Consider the following 27,741-nt stretch of genomic DNA (forward strand, 5'->3'; position numbering starts at 1 on the left):
GAAATTGCCTACTCAAAATGACAGATAACCAAATGAAGCAAAAGCGCAGCATAACATACTCACCGAGATCAGTAGAGATGGATTCAGGGACAGCAACTTTCAAATTCTGTAAAAAGAAAATTTGAAAAAAGATTGTAGTCCAGCAAAACCCTTTCGAATAATAGTAAATGTCATTGTGAGTATAGATCATAAATCAAGGCACTCATATTCACATTATGACCTGTGAATAATGTAATAGTCAATTAGTGACAGATATATCACTTTATTCTAACCTGTAAATGGGCATTTTGGTGTTAACTGTGAGTTTTATGAACATGTGGATCATTCCATGATTTATCAGAAAAATCTCATCATAGTGTTATTAGATTGGAGTTTGAGATGTGGACTTAAAGACAACAACCACAGATATCGGGGCTGTCCTTGGTGTAATTAGTGCCATTTTGACAATGGGGTGACATGCAACATTTCATCTGATTTTTGATCAGTGTGCATCTTGTTGACAGGCAGACAAATGAACATTTGTTTGAGTCAGACCTGTAGTGTTGCCCATAATTCACAGTTGGTAACAAACTGTACTTACTGCTCCACGATCAATGAAAAAAGTGTGGAGGTCCATGAACACCCGTCTGGTCTCTTTGGAGTTGGTCTGCTTGTAGAAGTCAGCATGGAGGTAGCACAGCTAAGGCCATAAGATTAAGATTAATTAAAAGCAAACAGTGAGCTGTGGTGTCTGCCAGGTTGCACGGAAACAGGAAATGAATACATAAAAGATTACAATAAGGTGTGAAAGAGGGTCTTACCACAGGAGCAGGGTCGAACTGAGAGATGACATGGTGAAGGAAGGCTGCGAGGTGGGCGGGACGAGACTTGAGCTGCTCAATGTTGTTAAAGCTGTTACACTGGCCATTTGTCTGGAACAACATCGGTACAACAGTTAGCACTCCTTTTTGCTGACTGCACATGTGATGTGAGTTTGAATAGTATCATTTAGACATTTCTTGCAAAGAAAAGTCTATTATCACAGCATTAAACGGTTTTAAATGTTTTGAATTTGGCCCTGTTCTCATAACCATGTGTCTTAGGTGATTCAATCACAGGTGCACAGCTCTAAGTAGTAGCTCACACCTGGCAACCCAATGCGTCTCCACGTGCGTCTCGGGTGACCACTTGTGATCTGATCTCACTTATCCGATACTTATGCAAATGAAAACGTACATCATATCCGTTTATAAGACAGAATGGGTTTTTGTTTTTAATCCGCGGGAGGCAGCAATACAAATAGACAGTGTCCAATTGTGTATGGGAGTTTTGTTGCAATATACACATACTTCAGTGCCAATTTATTAGTTTGCCCTGAGGGAACAGTCTGTGGGAAATGGTGGATAGCTTTGAGAAGAGATGGGGGAAGCAATAGATTCATATCCCCATCACCACCCCCTCGAACTACACAAAGGGCTTCCTCGATCCAGGTTAAGTCATTCTCTCGCAAAAGACTGACTGGATGAGCTCATCTACAACACGAGTAAACAGCCATGCATTTGCATTTCTAAACAGTCGTCAGCCCACAGTATGTTTGCTTTATAACTAGGAACTAGTGTGCACATATGGCTCATCATAATAGCGTGCACTGCTGCCCGCTGCCACTACCTTTTGCAACTGCCATATAGGTTAATACTGCACTGAGGAAAAATACCTGCTCCTGGTCTGAATCAAAATAGTCATCCTCAGCTCCAATGATTTGCGAGGCGAGGCGATAGGAAGACGGACTGCTGACTGTGGTAGGGGACAGAGAGTCCTGGGGAAAAGACAGTTGTACATTGTGGAATTAGTGTTTTCCATTTAGAAATTCTCCAACTAGACATTTATTGCCCAATTTATCTGATCTGGGTATACTTGCACGGACAGAGATTATTAATGAACATGTAATGTTTTTCTATAAAACACACTTCAAAAAATGTTTTTTTACCGAGTTTACACAAGGAAAGGGAGTGAATAAGTTAATTTCTCTTTGCAGAATTTTCACAAGGCCAAAGAGCATGGTTACCAGGTCAGTGGCGTCCTCTGCCTCTGGAGAGTGGTAGGAGTTGAAGCTGTTCCTGGGGGTGCTCTTTGGGCTGGGGCAGGATGACTCTCTTGAGTAAAGGCTCTCTGGAGATCCAGGACCAAAACCGCGAGATATCTGTAGGTGGGATGAAAAAAAAAGTACATTCTCTTAGTCTTTTGGCTTTAGTTCAGTACTGCTGAAAGTAGACAGGAAAAGGGGGGATAGATAGATAGATAGATAGATAGATAGAGAGAGAGAGAGAGAGAGAGAGAGAGAGAGAGAGAGAGAGAGAGAGAGAGAGAGAGGGGACGACATGCAGCAAATGGCTGCTGATCAGATTCAAATCAGGATTAAGGACTCGGCCTACACGGGTGTCCACTCTACAATTAATCTTAATTATACAAAACAAATCTTGAAAAAAAAACAACAACTGTTGCCAATTCATTTATTTCATTAGTTTTCTTACATGACCAACATATATTTGAATGCAGCGTTAATACATAAACTCAGCACAGCCAAAACTAAGCAGGGCTTATTAAGACTGATTTAATTTAGCATGAGGCCATGTATCTATTGTCCTCAAGCTTTCCTCGTCTTTGAATCAAGGTTTAATATAAAGCTCAGAGGGACGTTTTAATCATGTTGCTTAGTAGTGCTGACAACTTACAGGACTGCTGCTCCAGGAAAGGTCTGTACTGTTGTCTCCCTTGGAGTGCTCCGTCTCAAACATGCTACCGTCATCTGCATCTCCACCTGGAACAGCCTCCTACAGATTCACGTAAAAACAAGATCTATTATTAATTATGAACAACCTTATTACCCAACAACAGTGACAAACTCCAGAATAAACAAGGCTAACAGGCTACATTGGTATTGATTAATAAAAGCAGGAATTTACGAGTATTTTAACATTTTCTCTTAAAATAGGACTTTTGAAATTGAGAGAGCAGAATAATATGTTGACATACATAACACAAGGTTTAGTAAGTGATGTAAATAAAATAAGCTGTCACACAGACACAAAAGAGAAGCTTCCCACAGAGAAAGTCTAATCCTCTGATAAGATTAGGATTACTGTTTGTCTGGAGCGATCCCTAAACGCACCACACAAAATGATACTGCCTCGATGTTGCTGGCTGATCAGTATCCCTGGAAACCCGATACTGTATGCAAGTACGTGGCGATCAGGGGGTTATTTGCTTTACCTGTGTTACCCCAGTGGCCTTGAAGAGCTGACCCTGCAGCTGAGGAATGTGTTTCTTTGCTTCCTGGATGCCTTTCAGTAGTTTGGGGGAGGGGTTCCTGCTGTACTCCTCCTTCATGGCCTTTACAGAAAGAGAGGTGAAATCAAAATAAGCAGTGGTCTGGGCCGCAAATGGCCAAATTCTTTTAGAAGTGTGTACGCTAATCTGTCCTGCGCGACACTGAAGAATTGCCTACTCAACAGATGTCCTCTACGTTAGTGGAAGTACAAACTCATTCGCTGGCTTTGTCCACGAATTTCGAGATGCCACTGGAGCAAATAGAGATAAATGATGTGATGTGTCAAACGTCTTGGCCGATTTTTGTTTGCCTGGAACACACCAAGGAATAGACCCAGTCTGTATTGTTTTTGATTTATTGAGTGTTGTGGTGTGATGTGACTTTTCCACTAGGTAGGGCAACAGCTCCTAAGGTAGCTCAGTGTATTTTGGGTTGTATTTTTAAACATTGGCATTTTGAAAGTATTTCTCATGTTACATAAACCACTGAGTGAACGGCAGGTGGGAACTGACGTACTCAGAGGTTGACACTTTTGATCGGATCACCCAAGCCATATGTTAATGCCAGGTCTGACAGGGCTTATATCATGTGTTGAATCTGTTCTAAAGTGATGGATATATAGGAAAATACTGTCTCAATATACTGCATAAAAACTAAAAGATAGTATCTGTCTCCTACCAAACGCAGTGTTCTATTTAAAGATGGATGAGAGCTGATCCTTTTATTTTCAACACAGATAATAACCCAATATTACTGAAGAAAGTTTAGATGCTATTGCAAACACCTACGAAGAAAAAAATCAGTGTTACAATAAAGAGAAGATAGTAAGTGGCGGCGATGTCATGCTAACCTGAAGCTCCTGCTGTTCTTTTGAGAGCATCTTTTGCAACATGTCGACCCTCTGGTTGCAGACACTGCTATTCTCATCCTGTGGGAAAAACGAAAAGGCATATGGAGGAAAAGATGAGAGGCGTTTCAGCAAGATAGATATACGATTAGATATACGTAACTATGATGCATTTAACAAATATTTAGGCGTACGGAAAATATGTGAGAAGGGATGAGATATAGAGAAACCACTACAAAAATGACAACACATTTAAAAGGAAAAACACATAAGTTCCTTTTACACAGAGATTCCTCAATACTGCCTTAAAGATCCACCATTACAGCATTTACACTGAACAGTACAACGTTTTTTTAGACAGCATGGCGTGTAAGACAACAGCGTCAGTGCCTAGTGTGCGTGTAGTCCCGCCATGCCAGCTGTTACTTTTACACAGATGTCTACTCGGCTCTGTCAACACCTCTGCTGAAGGCTTAACTGTGTAATAACTCTGGTGACCGATTCCTCGTCCATACCTTTTATACAGAATGGCAAGGCGGAATAATCGCACAACATTCCCACTTTGAACAAAACACTAAAACTTTAAACGGGGCAGTGATGACCCATATGAAACCCCCTCAAGATGATGAGGAGGGAGAATAGGGAAGGAAAGCAAGTTTTTGGAGGCAAGAAACAGAGGACAACAGAAGTTTACTGATGTCTTTAGTACCCATGGTGGTTTAGTGAAGGAGAGGCGGTCCAGAGGACTGTAGGGGCGTTCTGTTGCTGGGGAGTTTGGAGATGAAATGCTAACGCCCAACATTTCAGACTCTGCTTCAGACAAAGGGATCTGGGCGAGCCCTGGAGGACGCCCCAACACTGTGAGGGCCACATATGAGCCCGCTGGAAAGGAAAGATAATAGCAAAGAGTCAGTTTCATTTAAAGGTTTACTTTAAAACGTGGCTTTTGCTAGAACACAGACAGTGAGACTTACATTTGATAAGTTTCACCACCTCAATGTGATTAGAATGTGTAACAAGGGTCCCGTTAACCTGGAAGACAGCAATGGTACTGCGATGAGAAGGGAAACATAGATGCTGAGACAAAAAAACGCCATCCCCGGATTCAGCATAAAGAGAGTAGACATACAAACCGACCAGGAGGTGGCAGCCTACATCTGTATTGGCCTTGGACAAGAAAACAGTGACATTAGCAGTTTAAAGACACGGAGGAAGATGAAGACAATACCTTGATGATCCTGTCTCCTGTCTGAACACCTGCCCGCATAGCAGCCCCATCTAGCAAACACAACAGAGAAAAAATAAGTGAAAAAAGCAACAGAGGAGGCGAGGAAAGATTTAGAACAAATGTAAAAATGAAAAGGGTAGAGGGGATACACATAAGACATCCAGCTTCATGATGTAATTGTTGATATTTATGCACAATGAATAGATAATATAGCCTTGACAAACCAGATGTTGCCAAGTGACTATCTGTGTGCCATTTTGAAAGACCATAACAGTGGTTATATTATAAGAAGGACCTGTTTCACAGCTCCACCCAAAACAAAGGGATTTAGGCACGAGACAGGTTATTATGAGATCCACGTCTGACTCTATCGTCAGCAGCATACAGCTGAAGTATGTTGTAAACCAAACACAGTTTTATTGATACACCATTATGATTTGCATTTTGAGTCTTCAATTTTGTATTGCTATGGACATTGTAACTGGTGTCACTGAACTAGGGACATAATCTTGTCTGATCTTTTTGATTGAAAAAAGAAAAAGAAAATCTGGACTCTTGCTTGTTTTAATTCTACGGAAGATTGACAAAGAAAAGCTGCAGCAAGATATTAGATACATTTTGTTCAGTTAAAAACAAAATGACAAAGAAGTTGTATGAATTATTCAGATGAAACTAAGTGGATTGCTTTGTGTTGAGTCAGTGACAAATGGGAAGCCACACAGAGATAGTTGAACACTCCCATGCACTGATGACAACTTAAGCCCTCGATCAGTTCCTTCCTTTTCTCTCTCTCTCTCTCTCTCTCTCTTTCCTCTACTGTACAGACTGAAAATGTTTTCGTGACCTGATAACAGCCCACAACTGCCAGGGACCTCAAAAGACTCCTGTCAAAGTCCCCTCTTTAAAAGACAACATGATAAAAGCAGAAGCTGCAGCGACTGTGAAACTACTGAGCAGGAAATATACAGTCAATGGCTTCACTTCTCTAAGTCAGTGCCAGAGTGCTGGTGGTTGCTGAGTCCCAATTACCCTTCACATCTGTGAGTTCATAGCAAGCTACCATGACAGGTTGATGTCAGTGTGTGAAAAAGGAGCCCGTATCTCTATTGCAATTGCTTAGACCAGAAGTAGGTATAGTAACAACATCTTTTTTTTCTTCACCCTTTTAAGTTTGAAACTCCACCTTACCTTCTTTGACAAGCTGCACAAACACTGGGTTGTCACCACTGACAGTGAGCCCAAAGCCATTTTCATCTTTCTGGATGATTACACATCGTTGAACCAGACCTGCAAGTGAGACAGAAATACATAAGCAGTGTCTTCAAAAGGACCAGGAAGTCAATAAAGAAAATGTACTTACCTCACTGGAGGCAGTGCATCAAATACAATTAAACCTCACCTTTGTACTAAAACCTAAGCAGATATTTTAATATAAATTGAAGAATGTATTGTAGATGGGGACAACTGAGCGACAATAATCACACTTTGCAGGCTATGAAGAGCAGGTTCTACACTGGATTTTTTTGAGTGAGTTCTGGAATATGCTGGGTAAAAGGTTTTCAATCATGGATAAAGAGTAGTACCCCCATTTAAAAGGAAAGGTTCACATTCTCTAAAGTGTATCTTATAACAATACTCACATGCCCGTATGAACATTTGAATTATCATTGATTTCAGCTGTGGTTCCTCCTGTCCGTACGGACCATAAAGAAACTTTGACACCCATCACTTACACTGAAATTGCTTTACGATGGGATCTATATGCAGCCAGTATGGATAAGAGGAATAATTATAGCAACCACTGCTTTCAATGAACAGGGAATGTTAGTATTGTTTTAAGACGCACTGATATGTGAAAATAGTCTTCAACATATAAGCACATTACCCATCTCCTGTAGTCTAGAACTCTGTTGTCGGGATTACATAACAACATCCAATTATCTTTGCATGTACAGTTAAGTAAGCGTGTTCTAAGGTTGGTATTACATAGTATTTACATGGCAACATTTCTGAGGGCGTTTTTTATGTATTTTAGATACCAAAAAGCGAAATATATCCCCCAAAAAACGTAAACACTAATAATCCTTCTGTGCGAGGTGTTGTTTGAAACAGGCAACCCAGACATTTTTGGTTGTAGTCTCACAGGCCAGAAGGAGGAACATTACTTTTCAGGTTTTTTTATGAGCTGTAGCGTAGCAAAAAGAGATTAGAGATTATCTAATGTCTGGCCGACACTGACTAGACATACAGTACAGTACAGACAAGAGAACACACTATGCAAAGAATGCAAAATGCTCTAACTGCAAAAAAATTGAAAAATATTGGCTTATTCAATCATAAACAAGAAGTGAGTAGTAAATTCAAATCGAAGCAAGCTTTCTTAAAACACCTTTTATAAAAGGAGACTTTATATGTAACCCAAAAATGAGTAAGGTGACCCTAGAGCTGTTTTTTGTGTGCAGAATCAACCAGAGAGGTAAGTGGACCGATGAGGGCAGTGGTGGGGTGGGGTTGGAGAGTAGAAGGAACGGGAGCTAATACATGGAGAGAGGTTAGGGAAGCTGAAGCCCCAGGCTGGGGGGGGAGGGGCATGGTGAGAGGGTTAGGCAGAGTGCGGGAGCAGGGGGAGGGGAAAGGAGGAGAGAGCAGGGATGTCAATGAAAAAGATGAAGCCATATGGGTTAAAGAAGTGGTGTGAACATGCCACTAGATGATGATATTTTGCCTGTTTTCTAACATCTTTGGCTTTTATTTATAAACCGACAGGATCACTGATCAGGTTAATCCATCTAAACTAATGTATTATTCAGAGGTTTGATTGATCTGAAATCTGCACCCTTTGCTGAAACACAAAGAAATGTACTCTAGAGAATAAACTGACCTTTAATACCGACAGAGCACCATAAGCCACAATCACAAAAAGAAAGAACCATTAAAATAAATCATTACAATACCGCATACAAAAGGTCAGACTACTTTCCTTTGATCTAAATGTCTGTTTTAAAAAATATCGAGTGCTGTTCTGTGATAAAGGCTTTTCATCTGTGAATTTATTATATTCTAAATTGATGCAAGACTGAACACAAAAGAGGTAACTGACTCCAACAGAGAGAGAACACACCTATGCTTTGTCGGATATGACAGTGGATGATTATCTTGATAAACTGTGCCCTAGACAGAGACTAGACATCAACAGCAACTGGTACTTCTGACAAATGCCTTGAGAATTTGTTTTGTCAATTCCCTGCTTGTGAGGTCAGGAATCCACTAGAAGTAATTTAGTTGGAAATCATAAATCATTTCACAATTTGGTAAGACAGTTATTGTGAACAAGTGTCTCTGATGATGAAAGAAGCAAGAGAGAGAACAAGGTTTATTGTGAGTCTCACACCAAAAGGCGGCGATGAGGCTCCATAATGAAGTGGATTCTAAAAAAATCATCTTTGTTCAGTGGGTGCTTGGCTTTACTCTAAGAGAAGGTAAGTCCCCTTAAGAGTGTAAGTGTTATTATTTTATTTGTGAGTTAATGGATAATCCCATTTCAATGATCACTTAACAGGAAATGTATATCAAAATTAGGACCTGACTCAATTGTGGGATTACGGTTTAAAGTAAACTATGTAGCTGCGTCCTGGTATTCCAAAATCTAACTTTAAAAGTTCTACCATGGATTTCAATAGTGACCATTTTTTGTGGTGAAAAAAAGTTTATAAAACATCCATGGATTGCGAAGAAAGCATCCATTTGGGGAAAAAATATGACTACAATTTATAAAGCATACAGATGGATAGCGAAAATAAATTGTTTGAATTGTTTTTTATGGTGTTATATCTTTTGAAAGTATCAAAAACCAAATATCTCACAACCTGTACGAGTTGTTCTAATCAACAAGTAGGAACTGGAAGCAACCAAGGCCGCCTACACATAATAATGACATTGTGTGTTGACCAGAAGCTTTGGCCACGACCCTTGTGTCCATTCAAATAGTTTTAGCACATTGTGATATATCTTATCAGAAATGCTGTATAGAAATTGCAAAATGCAATAAAACTTTCTCAGTTGCGCAAAGTTGTGTTATCAATTGTTGTGTTATAAAGTTGCAACCATGACTGAGTAGGGGTAAGCAGTCAATAGGGGTCCCCTCTTAATGCACACAAAACCTTCCCCGACGGTAGCACTCTTCATGGCTATCCTCTGCCCGTATTTGAAAAATGTATATTGTACGGTAAATGAAAACCTTTATACCAGATGAATCAGTATACAACCCATCACTACATGCAACTCAGACCTTTGACCACCCAGTCAAATATTATAATGATTAAATTATACAGTACCAAAGGTAAAAGTTTGGACACACCTTCTCATTCAATGGTTTTTCTTTCTTTTTTTTCCTACATTGTCGATTAATATTGAAGACATCCAAACTATGAAGGAACACATATGGAATTATGTGGTAAACAAACAAATGCTCAACAAACCAGAATATGTTTTATATTTTAGATTCTTCAAAGTAGTTGAATGAGAACGTGTGTCCAAACCTTTGACTGGTACTGTATGTGAAACATATAAAATGAGTTTGCTGTCACTCTACTTAAAACAAACATCTAGTGGCAATTTCACACCCCTGGTCTAAAACATGTACAGATGCAGCTGTCACACCAGCCATTCCAGCAGGAGCATCTTACCACAGGACTCAGGCTTCCCCTCTGCTAGCACACTGCTGCTGCCACTCTTCTGCACCACCAGAGCTTCTGCTCACAGCCCCCACCACGCAGACCACAGCGCAGACAGCAGAGCAGTATACAAACACACGCACAAACAAAACAAGAACCAACACAAGGAAAAGAAACACAAAACAGGAAAGAGAAAATCATGAGGGAGAAACAATCATGGGAGGAGAAAATTAAATGAACAAATAGGTAGTTTAATAAAACATGATGATTTCGGACAGGCAGGAGTGCAGTCACTAAAAATGAACTAGCTTGTTATTTGTTGAAAGCCCCTCCTATAGATTACACTCTACCAACGCATTGTGACTTTAATAACAGTGGTCCCATTTTTCCAAACTTTGTGTCCTGCATTAAATTCACGAGCTTTAGAGGTTTAAGTGTCAGAGGTCTTTAGAGGTCAGATTTGATTGTAAAATGCTCCGGGACCTTAATTAAATAAACAGAATTTGTGGGATTTGTGATCCAAAAGTATTCTGGTAACACTTTAATGGCCTTAACTAACTAGAACTGAACTGTGTCTGGTGAAATTGCATTTATAGTCAATGCATTGCAGGTCTATCTCTCAAGATCAGAAGGGGGATTTACAAATTGTGGCAAAAGAGTGGATGATACGAATAAACAACACAGACTTTCTCCCAATAACAGAGGAGGAACCGGTCTTGGTCCAAGCCTTTTTTATTTTTTTAAAGTCAGTATATTTTACAACTTTAAAGATATTAACTTAATTACTACACATGATTCGTTTAGAAACGTGAATCTCGGGAGCCAGCATTAACATCCATTTCCAGAGTATCTGACTGCTCCTGCCCGTCCTGGATAAACCCAACGCAGTTTGAAATTATGACAGAAAAGATGACACCAGGAGAACATCTAGGAAAATACTTTCAAAGAGTTCATGCAAGTGTCAGATAACTAATAGGGGATAAATAGACATACAGACTACCACCATGCAGGCATGCAAAAGATCATTACACAAAAAATAATATTGTAAGGATGACCCAAAGATATAGGTTTCAACTAAATAAAGAATGATTTGCCTCTCTGTGGTTACTTTGCACTTGGTTTAATTACTGCATCATTCCAAAAGTGAAACAAACCATCAGAGAAAAGCATGGAAAGAGGTTTTAGTGTGAATCTACACACAGGCAGGCAACAGAGTGCAGGTCTTGTGTAACCACTGAGAAGGCACATCTAGTCTATGTTTTGTTGCATCATACAGAGATAAGCCACCATGTGGTGCGGAGGATTTTCCATTTTGTTTTGAATACAGAAGCTTAAGTGATATCTCAAATCATACTGCCCTGACTGCTGACAAATACTACAGGGAGTGTCACCATATCAAACTAGTCAGATTCTGAACCCTAACAATCTAACCCTGCCATAAACTTGAAACTGGAGTGCATAACAGGCTTAATGGCTTTTTGTTCCTGTCAAGTATGCATCAAGACCACCCAACCACTTTTAACATACAAAACTCACAGTGCACTGATTTCTAAGAACCATGTGGATATTAAACATGCAGCTGCAGATTTTAGGGTCCTATAATCAAACCTTTCTTTGCTTATCGGCTTAAAACCTGCAACATCTAAAGCAACATAAGCTTTTGCCAAACAGTTGGTATAATGCAGTGTAATGCAGACTTAGCCAATAAACACATGTTATGCTGTCCATTAGTAAGAATTAACTCAAAAAGAAAGACAACTCTAACTCCTGTATAGAATAAGTTGTTACGCTCCAGTGGCAAGACTCAAACAATTATTTTAGATCAGACCACACAAATAAAATGAATGTACAATTTTCAAAAGACAGCACATAGCATACAGCAAGATTGACACACCACCTTTCACCATCCCAGCATGCCTTATGCATTGAACAAACTATCATCACCACAATTGTTTCATGAGAATGTGTTTGTGACTGACAGAGCGAAAGACAGACAGAGAAGGAGAAAGAGAAAGAGAGCAACAGAGTGAGCGAGAGAGTGAGAGAGAGAGATACGAGGCAGTCAGATAAAGTGATGCATACAGACATAGAGGGACAGAATAGAAACACTCTGATAGAGAGTAAAAAAAAAAAAAGAAAAGAAGAAAACCAGAACAGGAGTATGAGAGTTAAAACATGAAAGTGGAATGTTACCTGTAGGGTCAAACTCATTGGAGGGAAGTGAGGTTTTGTCACTTTTGGGTTTCTTGTCCGGGGGGTGGTCTTTACTGAGAATGCTGCTGGTTCTAGAGAAAGAGAAAGAGAAACATTGGCATTTATCCAGCATGTGCTGTCATAGGCAACACTGTAGACTTTCATAAGAAGCCTTTTTTTTTTTTTTTTTTTTTTTTTTTTTTTAACAGCTGCTGTGTCATTGCATCTGGCTGTACTACTACCCTGCGTGTGCACAAGACGCAGCCAAGTGAAGGTTTCAGGAGGAATCACGCCAGCACACACAACCAGCAATTGTTCACTGTAGCATTGAGAATAATGTGGCGAGATGACCTCCTAGTGTATGAATCACGCTGAGTGTGTCTACTGTATAATGTGACAGCCAGGGAGGATGTGGGGTCGCTCTGCTGAGTGCCCGGGGAGCAAGGGCAGAGAAAGGACGCTCCTCACGGGAGGTGCTGCAAGGCCAGACTCCAGACCTGAACCTCGGGAGGCTATGTATGGCTGCTTCTGCCTATGCCGGCCCCAAACTGTGAAAGGCCACTGTTCTGTTCACAGTGAAAGGCAGTGATGGACCGCCCTCAGATGAGGGACCCCTTTGTCCCTCACTCTGTGTATGTGTGTGTGTGTGTGTGTGTGTGTGTGTGTGTGTGTGTGTGTGTGTGTGTGTGTGTGTGTGTGTGTGTGTGTGTGTGAGTGTACATGAGTGAGATGGGGGTGGTTGGGGGGTATGTTTGGTCTAAGCTCTGAAGACTTCTGTTGCAGCACAGAAGTTCCTAGTAAGACCTGCCTCATTTCCCTCATCTGGAACTTTGTGTTTGTAAACCACTGTGTGTGTGTGTGTGTGTGTGTGTGTGTGTGTGTGTGTGTGTGTGTGTGTGTGTGTGTGTGTGTGTGTGTGTGTGTGTGTGGCCACAGGATTTCATACCCGTAAACATGCATAGTTATTTGCAATGAGATAAGAAGAAAATAAAAATTCTTACCTGTTTGCTTTCTTTGGAAACCTGCAAGATAAAACATGTTCATCAGTATCTCACATCAATGAACTGGTGGACTATGAATGTAATAAAGTAAATAAAAGCTGAGCGTTTATGGAGGGTGAAAAACAAGATGCCAAGCTGACAGCTTTCCCTGAGACCCATATAGTGGTAAACATGATAATCCTCATCAAGCATCAGAGTTCTTCAGCTGCAGATTAAAGCCTTTTCCAGGTCAAATGTCCTCTGCCTCTTAGATCTCAGCTGTGTGTACGTGTGTGTGTACGTGTGTGTGTATGTGTGCGTGCCGTGATTTAGTTCCTCACAGACATCATGACTTCACTGTAATAATCATATCCTAATCACATCCATGGCCTGTTTCCTTCGAGGCAGCCGGCCCTGAGACTGATTACTGCCACAGGGTGAGGTAGAGATGAAATAATTCAGGGATGCTGTCAGCACCATAATGGAAAAGGCCATATTTTCCAGGAAGTTACAGATTAATGTATTGACTTGGTGTTTTGGCTGATGCACATTGAAATGTCAGTTTAGATTTTCAGAGATATTGCAGTGTTAATTCTCGCAGTGGGCATTTGATCTCATCATGATAATGAAACATTATGTACTGGAAGTAGTTCAGAGTGAAATAATGAATTCTGCATTGAAGATTAAAAGGTTTTACTCCTAACTGAGACAATGTCTTGGACTGTACAGAGTGCATATTAGCATCCGTGGGGAGTAAGAGTATCAGAAAACCTGACCCAAGTGGACCTGGCAATTCATACATAACCTATTTTAACTCCAGTACTCTGTGTCACTTAACTACCCTGAGTAATAAACAAATAAATGAGCCACACTTTGAAATGGGCAAGGATTACATTTATGGTTCTAGGTTCCCGGAAGTCCTTGAGAGAATCTATAACAAAGCTATTTAAAGGCCAATGTTAATCATGTATGTTATCTGCAATGCACTTTCCACTGAAATGAAAATCTCCTGAAGACTCATAAACTTTGTGCCAATTATATGTGCCGCCCCTCGGCTCTAAATTATTCCTGGTGCACCACAAAAAGTCGTATTGTGACACAGTTACCATAAATCCTACATTAAGATTCACTTCAAATTTTGTATTGTGATGAAGCGGAGAGCATGGAAAAGATTGATGTCTCAGCCAGGAAATAATCCCACAAAAACAAATACCTTTTTATACTTTATTGCCCGAGCCTGCATCTCTTTATTTAGGGAATATTTGCTAGGAGGGGACAACAGCTCATTTCTAGTAAGGTTTGACACTTCTACACTTCAAGTAAAAGGCTTAAGGAAATGTAAAATAGTCAAAGACAATAATGAACGGGTTGTAACTCTGAATTGCATTAGTATTATTTCAAATCTAAATGCACACAGTATTGTAATACAAAACAGTACTACGATCACTACACCAGTCTTCCGTAATGTGGAGGACTCATGACTAACTAGCCCACATTAACTCTTTCTCCTGGCGACAGTATGTCCCATTCAGAGCCATGCAGGGGCAGCTGAATGGCCCGTTTATGAAAATGCCTCAGACTGTAATAAGTTCCAGAGCCTCCAGCAGAAAAAAAAAACTAGCTTTAAGTAGCCCACTCCCTAAGAAACCTCTGAATTGGAGAGATGGAAAAGTCAGCACATAAACACACACACACACACACACACACACACACACACACACACACACACACACACACACACACACACACACACACACACACACACACACACACACACACACACACACACACACACACACACAGAGAGAACTGGGATATGCTCAGGGATGGCAAAACTGAGTATGCAGATGTTGTTCTTGGTTTATAATACAGGAACAAATAACAACGGGATGGGCGAAGCCAGTTCTAAGGGGATGGATGATGCATCAGTCCGTCTCTAATTATTATGCCGCACTAGACTTGTGAATCAAGCTTTCAGAAATAGTGTACCACTACAAAATGTTTTATTCATGTTTAAACCGTTTAAAGAGAACTGAGAAGGAATTTTGTTTTAGTATAATATCTAGTAGTATCTATATCTCAAATGACTATGGAGTGACCTGCCTAGATCCATTTAAGGGCTAAGGAGAGGGAAAAAAAGAAGGTCATGAAGAAAGATGGTAGCAACGGAGAGAAACAAGAGGGCATAGGGAAGGAGATGATGAAGAGGCGATAAGAGACTGAAACACAAGCAACAAGATAGAAAGCAAAATTATAGAAAAAGAAAAAAAGCATATTTAGAGAGAACATTACTGATACTGAAGGTTTTACGCAACGTAAGAATTGAACATTTATGTTCAAGAACATTAATGCAAGTTAAGCCAAAAAGCGGTAATGATGAAACAGAAGGTTGCACGTCGGGATGAGGAAATCATTTTGCAATCAGATACAAGTACTCAAATTTCCAATATCAAAGCATATCTGGGCTGAACCTGCAGCTAGAAGCTAACAGTGTTTACAGCAATAGCAGTGCAAATGTGAGGGCGGCCGTGGCGTAGTGGAGAGCAAGGTAGTTCTCCAATCAGAGGATCTGTGGTTCGAACCCGGGTTCGGCAGTCGATGTGTCCTTGGGCAAGACACTTAACCCCAAGTTGCTCCCGGAGGCTTGCCATCGGTGTGGACTGGATGTTGCATGAATGTTAGAGTTGATGGTGCATGGTAGCCTGTCATCAGTGTGTGAATGGGTGAATGATATGTAATATACTACTGATTGTAAGTCGCTTTGGATAAAAGCATCTGCTAAATGACTGTAATGTAATGTAATGTAAATAACAACAACAGTGGGGCGTAAAGCTTCAACTGTGGGTCAGATGGCGTCACCAGGGGTAACAACCGTATGAGCACCAGAGTGGCGGCTTTAATATATCCAATGGGGCGCACACACTGGGGGTCACATGCATTATCATGCACATGCAGCCAGACTGGCTATGTAAACAAAGCACAGAGAAGCTCGGATTACAACACATTCAATTTACCATCTTTAAATTGATGGGGCTTGTTGTTGTGTGAGGTTAACGTATAAAAATCACAGTGGGACTTTCACAACAACAAATATACCGTGAAATACAAAATTTTCCTCATATTGTAGGTTCCATTTCATTTCATTTAATGGCCAATCCAAAAATATCCTGCTGCCCAGTATCCTGAAACAGACAGGCCTCTGGTAGAAACATACAAAACTCAAAGGATTGAGAGGAAAGGGCCCTGTGCAAGTAGATCTGGACGATTGTAAACCATGTTTAAGGCTGACAACCACTTTTCCAATGTTAATATTAAATAAAAGAAGGCGATAAAATAAAGTAACATAAAAATAAATAATCTAACTAAAACTTTTCGCCTTGGTGGACGAGAGCACTGCGGTCATATTGATTTTCCCTTTAAAAATCAATATGACAGCATTTACTTATTTACTTTAAAACTTTATTTCCCTTTAAAACTGCGAACTCAATTTCGCAGTTTTAAAGGGAAATAAAGTTTTAAAGTAAATAAGTAAATAAAAAAAATAAAAAATACGAACACCCGCCAGCATTACAGCAGAACTCCACACGACAGCAGTATGATAGTAAGACAGTCAAACCTCCAGAAACCTCATCACAACTTGGGAGACAACAAAAGCAGAGAATGCTACTGCAAGCCTCCACTACAATCAGTTATGTCGTTTGCACATTTTTAAATGCAACATAACTCCAAAGAGGCCCAACGATTTGTACTCAAATTGCGTGCCAAATAAATAAAAATGATATAGTTTGGACTGCGCTTTTTAAATCGGTGCTTTCAATATAATAGGAATGATGACTACAGCACCTGGGCTGAGGTCTGTAATAAGTAATATGTGTCTCCATGACAAAATACTGTATATATACAGCATATGCAACTGGAAAAATGACATAGTGTACTTATGACTATGAAAAATCTGAGAGGAAAAGTTTGTCGCAAAGAGACTCCAGTCACCGCAAAGCTGTCATATTAAAGGGTCTCCCTTGAGTTTCCACTGAAACATTTGCTGACTCACAGTCATAGCTCACATAACATCACAGTGCATCTCTAGTAAACCGTCAGTGGCTCCACATTCGTCTCTCTCCAGTAGACAACAGTGGCTTATTGTTCTATGTCCTGATGATACTCTAAACACTCTACTACTCTGTTAAGAATGATAAACAACCTACACCAGAGCTTTAACAATAGTCGACTGATTAATAAGCAACTGTTGAAAATGTGCACATTTTCAAACTCTTTAATGAGAAAATGTTTGGATGCTTCCGCTTGGGCTTTGTGTGTACCTTTTTTCTTAGCATTAGTTGCAGCTCTACAAAACATGATGCAATGTGAACCGTATTGACATTACAGTTAACCCTCTGCAAGCATGGGATTTAACTAATCAATATCACTCATCAAAGAATGTATTGGCCTTACTAATTGTGAGTCAATTTAGATCAATAAACAGCCTATGGATGCTTTGCTCTGCTGCAGAACTTGAAACAAATGTTTTCGTGGACACTGGAAAAACTGCAGCTGAGCAAATTGTATGTATTAAAGTCTGGACTCTTTTTCTAGAGATTATATGTAGATATAGAAGAAACTTTGACAACAACGTGCTAAAACAAGATCATTTTTTCCCCTGTAAACCGACAGACAGTGTTTAAGAATCAACTTTTCCTCAGCTTGTTCAATTCTTCAGATCCAGCTATAAAAGACTCCAAGTCTGACCTCTTTCCTGACGGGTCCATTAAATGAGCAGGCAGTGAGAAAAGCAGAAAGAAGGCCGAGTCAGAACAGGGTGGGATGGGAGGGAGGGAGGGAGGGAGGGGGCAGCACTGGAGCGGGCCTGGGCTTGAATGCTCCATTGAGGTTTGGTGTTTTGATGGAAAACTGTGGCAGAGCTGGGCCAACTGCAGCAACAGTGGCAGCAAGAGAGGCCGAGACCAGACCAGACCATGAGAGAGAAAAAGTAGTGAGGGAGGGAGGAACGGCCCTGAGGGAGCAGGACTCTCACACACAGTCATTTCTGTGAACGGATCTCTCAAACTGAAGAGGAAGGGAAAAAGTGAACTAAAAGAAATCAGACCAACACACGCAAGACTCAGGGGAAGCACTTCAGGTTATTCTCAGTTCCTCTTAAATTCAGTCTAAGCAGATACAGGCAGATTTATATATATATATATGGAGAAGTTTCACTTAACATTGAATTATCAGCAGCTAGTGGAGTATATAAAAAGAGACGACACAAAAAAGAAACTACAAACTAATCATGAGGATAAGAGTTGTAAAACAAAGTAGGTTGATAATTGATAGAGTGAGCCTTATCCTGACTTTTTCCCATCAGGCAACGCTGATGTTGTAACTTGTGCTGTATGGAGTTGCTGCAATAATCTTGAGTCTCCTACCAGAAGCAGTTCAACACAGCTCACAGCCCAGGTGTTGTTTGGGCTAAAAGAGGCGGGGCCTGTTTGAAACTATGAGTGGATTGGACAGTTTTGGGAGTTGCCTGCAGGCTACAGAGATCAGACTGAGGTGTGTTTCATTCCAGGAGGTGAAGTACACCACAACCTTGCACCCTGAAAAAAAAACACCCTCAGATGTTTGATCTACCGTGGAAAACCTGGCAGAGCTGGAGTGTAACTCTGTGGTGACGGCACAATGTCCTCAGCTGGGTTTTGAGCTGAGTCATGCCACATAATCCGTGGAACTGGCAATATCTCCTTTTCAGCCAGCCAGCCATTCATGTCACCCTTTTTAAACGGGTCTGTGAGTCCACCTCAATGGTGTAATGATACAGTCTCTTGAACAGCCTGATTCATGCCTGCCTGTAGCCTGCCAATGGGAGAGAACACACACACACACACACACACACACACACACACACACACGCACACACTCCTTGCTATCTAATCTATATACCTGAGTCACACAATGTGGGTGCACACACAAACACACAGCCAGTATTACGTCACTGCTTTCCACTCCTTGCCACTGAGAGAGAAGTGGTCTACACCCATGCAGTGATTCTCCTTTAAACCACCGTCTGTGTTACAGATAGCTTAACATCAAACACACTGTTGCCACTCTCAACGTGTGGCCTTAGCAGTGTAATCATACAATATACCATGGTGTGTATTGGATTAAAGAAAGAGAGCATGACGTGAGTGTATGAGACAGACAGAGAGAGAGAGAGAGAGAGAGAGAGAGAGAGAGAGAGAAAGAAAGAGGTAGGGTGTGTTGGAGAGACAAGACCAATAGCTCTGGAGCTCAAGCTACAGCCTCAGGGGGAAAACAGTGCCCTTTCTGCCCCAATAAACCTCATCAGGATTCCTGACATGAGGGCCGGGGGATAGACATTTCTTCACGCTATGCTGTCCGCTGTCCTACAGCACCGGGAGAGGAAAAGAGGTGGTTCAACATGCTGCACACTGTCTACGCCGGTGCAGGTCACGAGACCCTGTCAAGAACAGCTAAGAACTTTTTTGAACTGAGTATCTTCAATTTAGCTGTAAACTAAGGCATTACAGTTCAGGGTATGTGTAACAGTGGACACCTGGACCAGACTTGTATGATCCTGCAGTGATCACAAACATGCTTTCAAAAGCAGACCTATGATGACATTTAAGCCTTTGCAAGCTGTAGTAAAAGAACATTAGATAAAGATCTCTCCAAAGCAATAAAACGTTCCATCAAATCAAGCTTTGTGAATGCAAGATGATACTTATTATACTAAGTGATTTATCACAAAGAAAAGACATCAGGACATTTATGGGACAACAAGAATATCTTAACCAAAGATTCTTCTAAGCAAAAGGTGAAATGATTTAAAGTACATCCCTACACTTTTTCTTCCTCACCCTCCTTCTTCCTATCCTCGCTCTCTGCTATCAAAACACTTTTTTTGTGTTCTGACACTGGTTCTAGTAGAGAAAGAGCAGGGATGTGTTAGTCTGACTAGTCACCCTTGAATCAGCAGAAACAGGCGGTGTAAGATTAATCGCAGTGCTGCAGCAGGCTGCTGGTCTCCCTCTACAATACAGTGTCTCATAACACGCAGAGACCACATTCAATTAGAGCATACCCACTCTGAGAGCCAGAGTAGGGGGACAGAATCAGGACACAGATTTGACACACAATCAGCTACTGCTCGTTTTTAACATCAACCATCCATTTCCTCCTACAAAGTTTTCCTCCGAAATATTGTGCACTTACACAAAAGAACAAATCCCTATTGTATGTATGGCAATTTACATAATCAATTAAGTGTGAAATCAACAGCAAAAAATGTAAGATAAAATCCAAAGCATCACATCTCTTGGACCACCGTGCAGTGTGCAGAATATCGTGGCTTCACAAGTGTCACAGTAAGCTTGAAGGCACTAGCCTAGTTCATGGCTACAAAACCCTTAAATGGACATGTGAAGAGAGATGACACTTGGGGAAGACAGCTCTCTGCGCTTGTCCCCTTTTACTCTATTGTAGTGATCCTGTCTTTTGTGATGTGAAAGTAATGTTAGGGCCCTGAAGCTCTTTTGGCTAACAGGGAGGATTGTAGAGGGTGTCCACAAGCATCAGCATCACAGGGCTGGGTGATAGACCCCAACTCCCCCCAGCACTCAGAGCCCCAGCTAATGCTTAGACTTTACCCACACTCCAACATCACTAACCTAGAGGCATCGCCTGTTTCTTTTCCTCCCTGCTATCTTCCTCTCTTTTGCTATCTCAGTATCCATTTATTTCCTTTCAGCCAGGCTTTTCTTGACTAAAATAACTAAAGAAACATATTAATACCCTCAAATAGCACGCAAAAAGGCCCATACTAAACCATAGAATGGGCTTACCGTTTCCACCGGTGCACTTTTCATTTATGCTCGCTATTTTATGAAGGCAAATTTGATGCAAACGGTAATACTCCCTACCTGACGAAAATGTGGTGATGATGGAAGAAACAGACTGACTGAAGCAAAGAATGGAATAAGTGATGGATGTGATTGAGAGAGTGTGTGTGAAAAAGAGTGAAATGGGACCTGGCGAGAATGAACAGAGTATGGGGAGAGTTGGTGTGTGACTGTCAAAGTGACATCCAGGTGTGAGCAGAGTCTTCCTCAGGTCCTCATTTACATTCATTTACATTAAACAAAACTAAGAATTTTGTACGCCATTCTGCGCTAATTTTCATAAGTCAATAATCTGCAATACAGACATCACTGACAACTGTAATTGCAACAGTAGAATAACTCCAAGGTGGAACAAGGTAAAATGACAAGATAGTAAGACGATGCACCACTTAATTAGTTCTAGCTTTAAAACAATATCTCACATCACTAAAGTCCTGAAATGACGACTGTTGAGTACCACTGTTATGGATCAACTACTTTTGATTTTAACTAGTCATTTATGCCTGAAAGTCTATGGGTGGTTGTGATGATGGCAGATGTTGAAAACATGAAGTTAACATGTGGAGTAGCTGTGTTTTGTAAATAAATGCCTTATCAATTCTTTCTTTCTTGAAATCTAAGTCCAAGTCTTAGACACACCATGTCACAAACAATTACACATACTATTCACATTCATATTGATCTGAGACCAAGACACAAATTGGAAATCAATGATCCGGTTTGCAATCCAACTGCTTCTCCTTTGCTGCTTTGTATATGGAAGTTGTGCAGCCACTCAGTATTTATAATAACACGGCAGGATCAAATTGTGAGAACAGGCAATTACACACTTGCAACTAGTGGTGTAACGGACCACTGTAAATCCGTGACCTGTACGGATCCCCACTCACAGTTTAACGTTAATAATCACACTGTGAAACAAAGTTCTACTGACGATTGCTATCCGCCAATATTCGGTAAAATATGCGATTAGTACATCGGCCTTAATGCTTTTCTAGTCACCGATCTCTGATGATGTTACATTGGAAACAACCAATCCATGTTTAAATCAACAGGAGGAGCGCTAGTAACATTAGCAGCACCGCTATCAGCTAACGAACGAAGTTTCTGTTCAGTTACATTATGACGCATATAGGCTCTGTTCGGTGAAAAGGAATATTGGGCGAAAGTAAATTATAACTTTATCATTTGTGTGTTCACATGTAATCTCGTAAAATGTAGTTTTGGTGAGAAACTTGAATAAATACAGTTTGAAGGAGATGTTTTCACAACGACATAAATAGATATTAGAGAGGGAAATATGACCGGTTTACACTAAGCAGTTTATGATACATCATGAAAACTACTAATGACAAGATTTGTTTTAAGACATAAAAAAATAAGTAGACCAGCTGCTATAATAAAAACATCACAGGGATCTGTATCTGCCATCAATAATCTGCAATTAGGATCTGTGGCAAAAAGGTCAGGGATACCTAAAAGTTATTTTTGCTCCCTTTTTTTCGTGCTGATCCAATCTGTGATCTGATACGTGACTCTGATACTTGATACGATGCGATATCACGGATAAAACTGCACGTTTTATGATCCCTTGTAAGTGGTGGTACAACGGATCATAAAACTTGCAGTTTTATCCGTGATAATCTGGGTTACTAAGAGCTTTCAATCTTTTTTCTAATATTGTACTCATGGAAGACAAAGTATTAGAAACAACTTTCTGTTAAATGTAGCACCACAAACTGCAACCTCCAACCCTACCGTGGAATCGAATCAATAGCCCTCGGACACAATATACCAATTCTAACATGATACTCTTTGTAAAGGTAATGTAATTGCAGAGCTGTTGTGTTTGATGCAGAAGGCCTAGGACACATGCTGCGTCTTTTACCAACTGGAAAGCGTGAGGCATGTAGGTCGGCATCTAGGTACTTTTGAGCACGCCTCCTACAACAATTGATTTCAGGCGCAAAAAACGCGGCATGTGTCGGGCCCTAACACTTCTGAGATGTTCCCGGTGCACTGATATTTCTGTATTCACTACCACTATACTGCATCAGAGCACCACACTGTAAATTATGTTTTACAGAAGATGTGTTTTTTTAAAAGGTATTCATCTAAATAAAATGTATTGTTCGACTACCTTGTAAAAAGAAGCCCTTGATTTTTATTTAAATTAAAACATATTTTACAGTTTATTCATTCAAGTATAATCCATACTCTTTAATCCATAAACAGGGCTCCATAAAAGGCAGGGTAGGAAGATGGGGGCTTTCAAACTGGCTCACAACTTGGAGCATGTTTAATATTATTTTGCATTCAAAGACAAAACCATGTAGATGGTTGTGATACCACCGTTGTCACGTTTTGTGCCAAGACATAATCAGAATGCATCAGCTGGGAATGAGCTGGTAATATTTAGGTTGGCAAGAGCTTGCTGTGACCTATGAATGCTTTGACAAAGTATGAATGGCAAAAAAAAGGCCTACATGCTACAACACGTAGGGTTTGTATAGTAAGGGAGGAATGTTTTTTTAGTTCGACCAACAGCCAAAAACCGAAAGATACTCAAATTATTATTATAGAAGACTTTGCAAGTCTATATACTGGATAACCTGGAATCAAAACCTGTTATGTCTTACTCAGCAACTTACAATAAGTTACATTAAAGTGTCTTGGATGTGACCTACAGAGTATCTCACAGCTGCTAATCCTGTAGACTGATTCATAACGATAATGATCGATAAATTCCAGAAGTTTGTTTTGACTAGAGTTATTTTTCCAACCTGCAAAAGATGGAAATTTTCTTTCAGTTGCAGCAAACATATTAAGTGTATGATAACAACATTCTCCACTGCACGCTCTGCACTTCTGATTAGAGCTTAAAAAGGCCCCTGGATACTTGTTTTAATGCACAGTTCAGAGCAGCTGACGCAGCTTCTATACCATCAGTGGTGACTAGATGGAGTAGAAGCATACTGCATTATAAAGGGAGGGATGCCAAATACAGGAGACGCATACAAGCAGACTGAGCTGTCAGAACTACTCATAAAAACATTCATCATGAGGATTCCACTACGGGATGGAAAATCATTAACTCCAGGGCTGCGTTATTATCCTTTGGTGTTGACATAATTAATTAATTGTAGTTGATAGAACATCAATAGATAACAATTTAGATTATATATTGGATATATTTATCCAGTTGTAGCACCAAGCATTTACTTGTTGCAGAATTTGAGATATGTTGCTTTTCACTTTTTTTAAAATTTGATTGTAAATTGAAAGCTCTTTTTTAGGATTTTGGACTGCTTGACTGACAAAATAAACAATCAACAGTTACTCTGGAATCAATGATAATGAATCAATTCATAACAAACTTGTGAGTTACAACCCTATAAGCATTAACTACAGAATTGTTTTCCTCAAACAGGGTAGCTATGAACACATACTCCAACCAGCCGCCCTGAATGTACCTGGCCTACACTGGTGGAGGAGCATTCAGCGGACAACCAGATTGCTCCCACTAAAAGCTATTGTTTACTATTAGTGATGTCACCAGCACCACTTCCCGGGAGGGCCTCGGGGGGGGGGGGGGGTGGGAAAAAAACGTGGAGATCAGCAGAACTCTATGACAAAGAGCCAACAGCACACTAAACTGACCCATCGGCTGGCGGCTAAACCCCAATAGACGTTGGACGCATACTCCCACCGTAGCCAACAGAGACAAAAACAAAACGCACAACACCACATATGGAGGTAGAGAAAGCGACGACAATCAGACTTAAGGAGAGAAGGGGAGACTGACAACCCCATTAATCAATAAAGTCATTATCAACCACTGTGGAAAACACCCTTGGAATCAGCTGCAGTCCAAACAATATGCACTTCAAGTGCAACAAAGATACAGAGCTAGTTGTTTGCACAGTCTACTGCTGTCACGCCGTAGATTTTTTATATGTACATAATGGTTTGCATCATGCTCTACTGGTGGAGGAAAAATTGTGACTTAAAGGACACGGAGCTTGTGAAACCCAGACAGACTCGCACTAAATATGTCAACCAATATACTCTGACAAAAAAGTGTCTTTGTGTAGCACATTCTCAAGGCTAATCTCAGATGACAAATATACTCTATAATATACTACACTGTCTAATAGAAAACCTAACATGAGGTGCTTCATGGCATCCTAAATATCTCTGTGAGTGAAACGTGATTGGACAGCAATGCTATGTTCATTTAACTGATAAAAACAACCAGACACATGATGGTATCTACACCAGTTTAGTCAATAGTGCCGTCAACAGTACTGTCTTAATACTATTAAAAACAACACACACACACACACACACACACACACACACACACACACACACACACACACACACACACACACACACACACACACACACACACACACACACACACACACACACACACACAACAAAAAACAGCACCACAATAGCAGTTGGTGCCAGCTACTGTTGCCATCATTGCAGTGGGGGAGGGGGGACATGCAAAATGGGGTTGGGCTTTAGCCTCTAGCTCATGCCCTAGCCAGGAGGATATTTCAGATCCCAACCTGTGCAATAAACCCTCCTTCTGCTATGAATCTACCAACCACATTCCACTGTATTGGCCTGCTCTCCTTGCAAGTATGTGGGATTCAAGTGGAAAAGGCTTGATGTAATGAATCAGCTTCACTTCTCGTTTTCACGGCCAGAGTACATCGTATTGGGAATAGAAACCTCTTTATTCTCCTGGCACAAAAAACAAAGGGGAATTCATTCTTGTAAAGATGCAACAGCAAAATATTGACCACTTATATCGCAATGGATTAGGACAATAGAAACTGATGCTTCTCTACCATTTAGTGTTTTCTTTGGGTCTTGACAAATCATTTAGCCTGCTGGTTTTAACAACAATGTCAAATCTGTGAGTCTAAGTTGACAAATGCACCAGATAAGGTGATTAGCTGATGGGGCTCAGGTCTTGTCTAAATCCAGAGATTGTTTTAATAGGTGTAGGAGAAGGTTAGCTTTAAACCCTTAAACGTAATAGGGATGTTAAAAGGTGCACATGGATCCCAGGCGACTGTTCCCTGGCACACAAACACTGTCCGGCCTTCTCAATCCTTGGACAAGTACTACTTTACTGTCTGCAGAGGACTCCATTACCCATGCTGAGATCAGCAGAGTTTCCATCAAGATCTGATGTCCTTCCTTAGTAATTAGATTGTACAACATAGTTATTACCGAGCACACCACCACAAATGAGTGCTTTACTTGGACCATGTAAAACATGTTTTCATCAGAATGTGGGCTGTGTTTCGAGAAACTTTTAACAAAAATGTCTGTGTATGACTGTGAAAGCATCAACGTGTGCATAATGTAGAGCAGATAGTGTATAAAGGGTCAATGCATACTGTACCTGTCAGTGAAGCTGGACTGTGTGTCACTCATTGGGCTTCCGGTTCTAGATTTGCAGCAAATTATATCCGATTAACATTTTCCAGAGTGTGATGAGGTGGTTTCCTGGAGCGTCCTTCTCTGGCAGAAATCTGAAGGGTAGGCAGGCAGGCAGGGAGGGATTTTGAGAATGGTGTTGATGATGGATTGATTACTAGTATAGGACACTTTTGAGGTTGTTGCAAGACATGTCCAAACACTGGATGAAAGCAAAAAAAAAAAAAAAAACACACTACCTATAGCCAATAACGTTTCAGAGGAATCTACAGTGCATACCTTAAAAGAAGAAGAAGGAACCGGGGCCTTTTTGTCGGATGATATCCCACCCCGACTATAAACAAGATGTTGGCAACAAGAATAAACACACCGCGTCAGCTGGCACAAGTTCTCGTGCATGTATGAACTCCTGGTGTGAATCCTTCGCATTCACATCGCAGCTCTCCGCCCGATATGAAACGTGTAAACAATGTGTATTCCCACGGAGGAGCAGACACCTTCTTGGCCCGTCCGTCTGCAGCCACCACCACCACCAGCACCACCAGCACCACCACCACCAGCTCGGCTGAATGGCCTCGTTTTTTGTGTTTTTTTTAACCTAAATGATCTTTAAAGATGCTGGAAATCCCAGCAGTCCCATTTGGTATTCCTTGTTCCCAGAGAAATGCCTGCCCGTGGCTGTGGAGGAGACTCTCGCGTGAGCATGAGAATAAAGCTCAATGCTGAGTGGAAACGACCCGTGTTGCAAATTAGCAGCAAGTGAAGCTAATGTTATACCGGTATAGGAATAAACAACAAGGGGGAAAAAAACACTAAATCGGGTTAGATGCTCGGTTAGAATAAAGCACAAAGGTATTTTTTTTTGTCAAAAATCCTTCTCTCCGGCTAACTTAACAGCTAACAAAACAGATGAGCTCTTTCAGCAAAAAAAAAAAAAAAAAAAAAAAAAAAAAAAAAAAAAAAAAAAAACTTCATACGCTCTTGTCTCGAGTCAAACTAAGCAAAGTCCCGATTAAAAAAAACCAATATATACACACACACACAACACTGCATGGATGTTGGCTGGTTTGTGATATATATCTCCGTAATACGTCCTTCAAAAACAAAAGGTCTCCAGTGAGGTCGGGTTAGCAC

At 40.6% G+C, this 27,741-nt stretch overlaps 1 protein-coding gene across 1 annotated transcript in view; it reads right to left on the bottom strand.

Moving 5' to 3' along the window:
- Positions 1 to 27,500, bottom strand: part of arhgef12a (Rho guanine nucleotide exchange factor (GEF) 12a) — a 37,070-nt gene extending 9,570 nt beyond the window's left edge. The window contains 16 exon segments of the mRNA XM_054607933.1: positions 64 to 106; positions 581 to 679; positions 801 to 911; positions 1,694 to 1,795; positions 2,045 to 2,179; positions 2,712 to 2,810; positions 3,250 to 3,369; positions 4,158 to 4,235; positions 4,864 to 5,036; positions 5,129 to 5,186; positions 5,383 to 5,432; positions 6,571 to 6,669; positions 12,249 to 12,340; positions 13,250 to 13,270; positions 26,573 to 26,702; positions 26,887 to 27,500. Of these exon segments, the coding sequence (XP_054463908.1) occupies positions 64 to 106; positions 581 to 679; positions 801 to 911; positions 1,694 to 1,795; positions 2,045 to 2,179; positions 2,712 to 2,810; positions 3,250 to 3,369; positions 4,158 to 4,235; positions 4,864 to 5,036; positions 5,129 to 5,186; positions 5,383 to 5,432; positions 6,571 to 6,669; positions 12,249 to 12,340; positions 13,250 to 13,270; positions 26,573 to 26,604 (1,312 nt within the window). The 5' untranslated portion in view covers positions 26,605 to 26,702; positions 26,887 to 27,500.
- Between the last annotated feature and the right edge of the window lie 241 nt (positions 27,501 to 27,741).

This window comes from Anoplopoma fimbria, chromosome 1, assembly GCF_027596085.1.
Source record: "Anoplopoma fimbria isolate UVic2021 breed Golden Eagle Sablefish chromosome 1, Afim_UVic_2022, whole genome shotgun sequence".
NCBI lineage: Eukaryota > Metazoa > Chordata > Actinopteri > Perciformes > Anoplopomatidae > Anoplopoma > Anoplopoma fimbria.